The sequence below is a fragment of the Blastomyces gilchristii genome (assembly GCF_000003855.2).
Source record: "Blastomyces gilchristii SLH14081 genomic scaffold supercont1.6, whole genome shotgun sequence".
NCBI lineage: Eukaryota > Fungi > Ascomycota > Eurotiomycetes > Onygenales > Ajellomycetaceae > Blastomyces > Blastomyces gilchristii.
In genome coordinates this window covers 1,223,506-1,232,425 of record NW_003101677.1, presented here as the reverse complement: position 1 = coordinate 1,232,425, position 8,920 = coordinate 1,223,506, and the positions used below count along the sequence as shown (strand labels likewise).

Genomic DNA, 8,920 nt, shown 5'->3' with positions numbered 1-8,920 from the left:
GTTGAAATATGTGATTAATTTACTGTTTCAGTTTTATAAGATAATAAAGACAGTTTCAATCACTTATACATTAATGCTGCAGTCAGTCTGATGACTGTATAATAGTTTATTTACTTATCTTAAGAAGCAGTTAAATCACTTAAAAAGAAATTCAGTCTGAGATAATGTTATAGCACAGGCTATTATTACTATAAGAAATAAACTAGTATATTACTACAGCAAAACTGAACAATCTTTTACAGAGTACTATACTGTAGTAGCTCTACTAGATCTCTTCTATCAAGTTAATATCTACACTTCTCAAGATTGAACAGAGAAGAAATGAGACTTGTATATTAAATTAGTCTGAGACTACTATAATATTAACTATCAGAGATTTGAACAAGCAGATATTAGAGATGTGAAGACAGTGAAATACAATTCTCTAGTAAGTAATGATCTTTGATAATACTTTATATTACATAGAACTATAATACTAACTTTGAAACAGAACTTGCATACATTGATTACAACTAAAAATCAGGCAAAACTACATGCTTATAAAACTGAATCTGACTGCTATTTTCAAGATAATTTAATATATTTACACATCAAATCAATTCTAGAGTTATGAAAAATTGTTAAGAGTATATATTCAACTGTTACACTGATGATATATAATATTCTAACAATTTCATTGACAGAGATGAGAATGAAGTAAAAGTTTAACTCAAGTCAAGATATTTATCACTATCACTGAGAACAATTATAAGAAGAAACAATTAGAAAACTCATGATTGTAAAATATAAAATTATCAGACAGTTTAATATCTCTGATCACAGTATATCAGAGAAGTATAGTTTTCATAAGAAAGTGAAGAATAAACTTGTATAAAAATATATTTAGTTATTTTATAAGAATTATCAATAATTGTTACTGAATTCTGATTATATAAGCAATCACTGAATAAATTAAATGAAACTGAATTTAATCTTCAGTCTCAGTTTCATTCTGATTTTGAAAGAATGATTATCTTTCATAGTTTATTCTGAGAAATTACTCTCATTTCACTGTTCTTGAATTAAATCTGATTATTTTTCATATCATTTCTCTCAGAAATGATTCATTTTCAGATTTTTTTAAGACTTGATTCTGATGAGACTTACACTAAGAAATGTATAAGATCAGATCAAATGAGATCAAATGTGAAATATATAGTCTCAGTGATCAGTCTACTTACAGTGATAAGCTGATATTTTATAAGCTCTGTAGCACTCTTCTTCTATTTTCTTTCAAAGAGTTTTTAGAAGTTTAATAAGACTATACAAGTGTAAAATTCCTGAAGCAGTTAAGAAAAAGAAATATTTGACATTAATAAGATTAATATTATCAATCTGCAGACTGCTGCTATTCTAATAGAGCTGCAGTCTGCTGAAAAAGTAAAAAGAAGAATCAGAGTCTACTCATCAATAATTATATTCTTATTAAACTCATTTTTCACTGTTGAAGTCTTCAGTATCAGTATCTTTATCTGCTAAGAAGTTAGCACTGCAGCACTGCAGAAGAGTATGAGAAATATATAAAGTATTAACTTATTAATTTATAAAACATCTCAGTTATCTGCTTTAATTGAAGTGAGATTCTCTTTAATCAGTGATTAATCTCTGTGACACTTTCAACAGCAGTACTGACTGACTTCTTCTTAAGATCAGTCATACTGAGATGTTTTTTCATCTCAGAGATTTATACTTTTACCTTCTTTTATAGATGAGTAAGAGAGATCTTCTCAGTCTTGATAAAATCTATTAACACTTGAAGCTCTGAGACTCTCACTCTGTACTACTTAAGCATCTGAGCTTTTTATCAGAACTGATACAATGTCTTCTTATAGAATAGATAATACTAAGAATAATAATAATAATAATAGATAATACTTACAGAGAGATAGAAGTTATTATTACAGATGTAATAAAAATAATAAGAGTGAGAGAAGAGATAAGTGTATAAGATCTCTTCTTTCTTCAGCTACTTAGCACAGTGTAGATAAATAATAATACTGATCAGAGACTGCACTGAAGCCTTCTTATAGAGAGAAGATAAAGAAACTGCAGAACTCTGTAAACTCAATTTAGCAGCATTCTGAGCAGAGCTCAGATATGTTATAAAAGAAGAACTATGAATTGAGTTTCTCAGAGCTACTATTTCTGAAATCAAGCTCTCTCTGAGATTCTCTCTGAATAATCACATGAGGTTATATATCACTATGTTAACTGAGAAGAGAGACAGTATTGTAATAGCAGTGAAGAGAGCAGAGAATGAATCAGATATAGATAAACTGACTGATAGAAGAAATAACACCTCACTGCAAGATACAGCTACTACTGCCACAGCTGCAAGAGATGCAGAAGAAGAAGAAGATATAATAATAAGAGTGATACTCTCACAGCTTATTAACACTATTATCTTCATCTTTAACCTGACTTTCTTAGCAGTCACAGAGACTGCAGCTGTATTATAAAGATATTTATTACTTATTAGAAAATATCAGAATAAGCCTCTTATTATCTTTTAAAAATAATACTTTCATGCACTCACTATTGTAGATAAGAGAGAGAAGAGAAAAATGTATTATAAAAGAGAGAAAAATCTTTTTAAAAAATTCTGTCACTACTATTAGCTTTGTCTCCGTGATTATCTCAACCGCTCCACCACGAACTCGCTCGATTTTTCGAATAAGAACCCGCCGATAGATCCATCGAAAAGCCCTCGATCATACGAGCATTCTGACCCCATCGCCGACCGCATACCCTGTGTGGTGGTGGAGTTATCCAGCCAAATGTGAACCGGACGTTGTTCGAAACTCCTGTGTGGGATTATCCCCCGTTCTCCCCTACCACACCACAACCCCGGGCCAAAGTGCCATACAAATTGTAAGGTGAAGAGACCTAGCCATATGCATGAATCTTCTCGATTTTGGAAGATCCCCAACCTGTAGTTGTGGAGATATCCGAGGAGCGACCTCCGCGAAAACCCTGTCCATCTTTGATGTTCCAAAACACCAACGCCAAGTCTCACCCTCGTACCGCCCTTCCCAATCTGGCCCATCCCCGGCAGAAAAATACAAAAAGATACCTTGACGATAATATCAAGCACATAACCAACAGACTCTTCTGAAGTGCAACCTCCACAGTCTGTCGTCAGTGTATCTAGACTTCAACACCAAGTCTCACCCTTGTACTACCCCTCTCAATCTGGCCCATCCCCAGCAGAACAATACAAAAAGATACCTTGACAACAGCATTCAATACATAATCAGCAGATAATGAGTCAACAGCACATCAACAACTATAAAATCAGTATATCTCAAGATCTGACTGAGCCTTTGATCCCTGCATAGTGAGATATATTAAATCTAGCTTTAATATCTCAATATTCAATAGATTCTACAAGAGATTGAGAACAGTAACACTAGATTTCTATTGAATTTAAGAATTAACTCTATATTAATATAATCATTGACAAAGTCTTCTATTTTGAGATATAAATAACCAGTTCCTCTACATCCCGCTGACAATATTTATATTATTATATAGAAACAGACTTATATTCTCTATAATATCAAGACTCTGAAGAGAGAAAGTCTTGATAGAGAGTATATAGTAGTGCATATCTTAGCAGTTTCTATCTCATTCTTCTGCAGCAGTTAATGCAAAAAAAAGATCTTAGAAATAGTTTTTTACTTCTCTTGAAAAAGTAAGGTGTTTTTCTCTGGATTTTACACAATATTCTTATAAAGAATAAAAAACAGAGCTATTTTCTGTCATAATTTCATATTCTTTTAAGTAAGAATTACTTTTTCAGTGACTGAAGAGCTTTCATTAATACTTAATTCTTTTTTACACTCTTTATTAACTGATTTGAGTTGTACACTTGTTGTGTGAGAAGAATTGAATGATTTAGAATAAAATTGAATAGTTTTAATCAATTTCTCTGCAAAAAATTGATTTATTTTTTGTCAGTTTTTCTCTCAAAAACTGTCATATTATCTGATTTATTATCAATTGATATCATACTCTTTCTCACTGTATTTCAAGAAAGAGATTGTAAAGATTTTATTGATTTATCTCAAAAATCAATTTTAGTTTATTAGATTCTCTTCAAAAATCTAATCTAGTTACTGAACTAGTGTGAAAAAAATCAGGTATTTTATACACAAAAGTCTTTTATTCTTCTTTTGAAACAGTCTGATCAACTTTTCAATTGAAAACAGACTTAGAAATATCTCAATTGAAACAGTCTGACCAACTTTTCATTGAGTGAGAATAATGAGTTTAAAAATACACTTAGTTGATGTGAAAAAAGATGCTTTCTCAAATGCTATTCCTGAGATTGAAATTCTGAAGAGAAGAAAGAAAGAAGAAATAGAGAAATAACAAGTTCTTGAAATACAGAAACTTGAAAAAGCAAGTAAGATTCTTGAAAAGCAGTGTCTGAGTGAGATGAATGAAGAAGTTCTGTTAATTCTTCATACTCAGACTAGACAACTACAGAAGATAATCAAGTTCAAACTTGAAATCTCAAACACAGTTTAAAAAACATTGAAAATTTCTTATATAATCACTGACTCTTCATCTTACTCTTCTTTCTTTTTTCCTACTTCTTCTTCTTCTTTGAATCAGAAGAAAACATATGCTCAAGCAGCTGAATCTGCTGTCTCTAAACCTGCTATCTCAAAACCTGCTCAAAATCCTGAGAAAACTGAGAAGAATACTGTTCATATCTCTATTCATAGAAAAGTGAAAAAGAAAATGTAAAAAGAGAAAAACTTTCAAATCTTCAGAAATAGAAGACTTATTCTCAAAGTCTCAAATCAGAACATTCTGCAAAGAAACAAGCTAAACTTAAATCTTATTTTCAGAATCAGAAATGAAATTAATCAGCAGTTCTTTTCTCAGTTGATAACTGATATTGAAGTTCAAAAATCAGTTATAGCTTTAATTGAGTCATCATTCTTTGAAAACTTCATCATTCTGATTACAATGCCTGAATTCAGTGCTGAATTCCTTATTCAGAATGAGAATCTCTGAAAGTCAGTAGTAGAATCTTTACTAAATACAATAATTCTATCTAAGAGAGATGAAAAGTGAGACAAATTCATTCTTCATGATATTTCAGTTGAAATTTTTAACTGTGAAGAAGGAATACTACTTCTCAAAAATGAATTGAAAGAATACAACTCTATTCAACTGAGAAAGAAGCCTGTATAACTAAATTCAATTGAGTTCAGACAAAGCAGGAGAAATGCCTCTATTCTAGTATATATAAAAACACTTGAACAGTCAAAGATCTCTGAAGTAAGAGTAGCAGATTTGAAAATGAGAGTTCATGAATACAAAGACTCAAGAATGAATCTCAAAGCTCAAACACAGTGTTCAAACTGTCAAAGATATGAACACTTTGCAATCTCATGTTTTAGAGACTTAAAATATGCATTCTGTGCCAGAGATCACAAAACTAGTAAGCATAAATGTGAAACATGCTCAAAAAGAGATGAAATATGTCAACACACTCTGCTTAAGTGCTCTAATTACAAAGAAAAACATGCATCTAGCTCAAAAGAATGTATATTTGCTCCTAGAACTCAAAAGAACTGAAGAAAAGATAAAGCTCAAAGTCAATCTAGACTGAAGAGAAGAGTCAAGTCAGTAGACTTACAACTGCAAGCTTAAAAAGAAGAAACTCTTAACTATCTAAATCTTCAAACTTCAATTCTCTTGCTAAATGTAAACAGAATTTGAATCCTCAAACTTCTGTTAAGATTAGAGAATTGAGAAATGACTCTGATAATAAACTAGATATAATGTAAGCAGTTGAGATCTCTACTTTTCAAAATAGTTATAATCTACTATCTGATGATAGTGACTAGATTCTACTCTATCTCTACTCTCTTTTAGTATGAATATACAACAAAAACAACAAAAAAAGTTTAAAAACTCTTCAAAAGTCACATTTATTCAAAATAATATAGATAGAAACTCAAATTGTATTTATTCTTGTCTTCAAATTGTATTTGAATAAAAAATTGATTTTATACTACTTCAGGCACTGAATTTTAATACTGAGCAAAATTACATCATTTCTCATTCAAGCTACTACTGCTTTCTACCTCAAAAGTCTGAGATAATGTCAAGAGTAGTGATCTATGAAAGAAAGAGATTAAGATATCAATTTAATTTAAGATTTGATATCATGTCTGACTCTGATATTCTAGTGAGTGATATTATAGATAAAGAGAATGAGTTTAATACTATACAGCTTATAAATATCTATAATGAAAAGTCATTGAAGAAAAATAATAATATCTGAATAATTAATAGAGAATTTCTGAATATAACTTCATTAAGAAACTCTATAATTGCAGGAGATTTCAATGCACATTATCTCTGATAAAATTCAGAATACAAGAGAGTAGTAAGAGCTCATAATCTGATTGAATAAATCTTTATACATTCAATAGATTTGATTAATAAGTCTGATCAACAAACATTCTTTAGAAAAGATATGAAACAGAAATCTATTATAGATTTAATCTTCATATCATAAAATCTAATGAAAAGAAGACTTATAAACTGATTTATTGATTCAAATGAGACATCAGAATCAGATCATGAGATTATTCAATTTGATATTGAACTGAGTGAAAAATAAATGAGTGAAAATCCTCTTCTCTCTAATTATTATAACTTTGAAAAAGCTGATTGAAAAGCAGTTGAAGAAAGTATAAAACTGTTAAAATCTGAAAGACAGAATGAGCTATATTGAAATTCTGATCAAGATATCTCAAATGAAATGCTTGAGAATAGAGTGAAGCTTATTACATCTATTATTCTAACAAGTGTTAGAGATAATATTTCAAAGAGAAAATCTTCTGAGTATTCAAAAACTTGATGAAATGAGAATATCTCATTTAAAAGAAAAGAATTAGCTACTGCTAGAAGAGATTGAAAGAATAATGTAATATCTGATGAAGAGTTCAAAGCTGTCAGAAATGAATATTTTTCAGATATTAAAAGAGTTAAAACAGACTGCTGGAATAAATTTCTTGAAGAAGCATAAGAAAAGAAAGTTTTTAAAGCTTTTAACTATACTAAAATAAGAAGTGTAGCAAAACTTTCAGCCTTAGAATATGAGTTTCAGAATGAATTATATACAGCAAACTCTTTTGAGAAAAAATATCAAGCTTTCATGAGAATTCTCTTTCAGAACTCACCAGATTCAGATTCAGATTCAGAGAAAGAGAATATATCACTTCTCAACTATATTGATGAAAATGACTGGGAATGACCTGATCTTACACAAGATGAATTAGAGTCAGCTATCTTCTCAAGTTCTGTTAAAACTGCTGCAGATCCTGATTCAATTAATCACTTAATTATTCAAAATACATATTCCTACTTAAAGAATGAATATTTTAAGCTCTTTTTCAATCTCTTGAAAAATGAATATCATTCTGAATACTGAAGAGAAGTCACTGAAGTGATTCTTGCAAAACCTAATAGAAAAACTTCAATTTCTAAGTCATATAGAGTAATATCTCTATTGAACTGCCTAGAAAAGGTTTTAGAAAAGATAATAGCTACTCAACTATCTTTTATAAGCTCTATAAGTGATTCTCTTTTATTCAGTGAATAAATGAGAGATAGAAAACAGTGTTCTGTAATTGACACTATTCTCTCAGTTGTTTATAATATTCAAATAGCAAAGCATGAGAGTCTGGTCTCAACTGTAGTTTTTATTGATATAAAAGAAGCATTTAATCATGTTTCAAAGTCAAAGTTAATTCAGATATTGAAGATATTAAAACTGTCACTTTCTCTAATAAAATGAGTTAACTGTTTTATATTTAAAAGAATTATACAACTCTTCTTTGATGAAATGAAATAAGACAAGACTGAGATAAAAATAGAAGTATCACAGAGATCTTCAATCTCACTTATTTTATTTGCAATATACACTGTATATCTATTCAAAAATAGAAATATAAGAATAGTGTGATCTCTGAGTTATGTGAATGATATTGGTCTAGTCTACAGCTCAAAAACTATTAAAGAGAATTTGAAAGTAATTAAAGAAGCTGTAAAGAAAATCTTTGTTAGAGTAGATATCAATCAAATTTAATTTAATATGAATAAAACTGAGTTAATTCATTTCTTTTCTAGATTCAATGAGAAAGAACTATCTCTAACTCTTTTAAATAGAGAGATTAAACCCAGTGTAAATATCAAATGATTAGAAGTATGATTAAACTTCAAGTTGAATTTTAAATATCACATACAACAAAGAACTGTCAAGACAGAAAGACTATTAAACAACATAATCAGACTATTAAATACAGAGAGAGATCTATTCTTCCAGGCTATGAGACAGTTATATATAGCCTGTATTACATCAGTAGCTGATTATGAAGTTCAAGTTTGATGAAATAATCAAGAGAATTTCACTGAACTCTTTCAAAGTCTGTAAAACAGAGTCTTGAGAAGAATTCTGAAAGCATTCAAATCATCTTCTATTAAAGCAATGAAAATGGAAGCTTCAATTCCTTCTTCTGCTATTAGATTTGAAAAGGCCTGTATGAACTATGCTCTGAGAGTTGTAAAGATAAGCTCAAATCATATAATCAGAGAAAGAGTCTCTTCTTCATTTTCATTAATTAACTCTGAAAATGAACTGAATTGAAATAGATTTCTTGATTGAAATGAAAATAATTCTTCAAAGAAAATGTCTTCTCAACTGTATAGACTATACTCTCTGATTAAAAATCAATTTTCTTCTTTAAATGTTGAAAAAGTTGATCATGAGAAGTTATCTCTCTGAAGAGAAAAGCTTGAATCTCTTATAGACTTATAAATAAGTGAACTATTAAAAGAGAAAGAATATGAA

At 29.6% G+C, this 8,920-nt stretch overlaps 1 protein-coding gene across 1 annotated transcript; it reads right to left on the bottom strand.

Moving 5' to 3' along the window:
* Positions 1-2,671: 2,671 nt before the first annotated feature.
* On the bottom strand, positions 2,672-3,108 carry BDBG_16899 (uncharacterized protein; the record flags this gene model as incomplete). Its single annotated transcript, XM_031724756.1, has 1 exon — positions 2,672-3,108. Exon 1 carries the CDS (start codon positions 3,083-3,085, stop codon positions 2,672-2,674), a length of 414 nt encoding a protein of 137 aa, XP_031577995.1. The 5' UTR covers positions 3,086-3,108.
* Between the last annotated feature and the right edge of the window lie 5,812 nt (positions 3,109-8,920).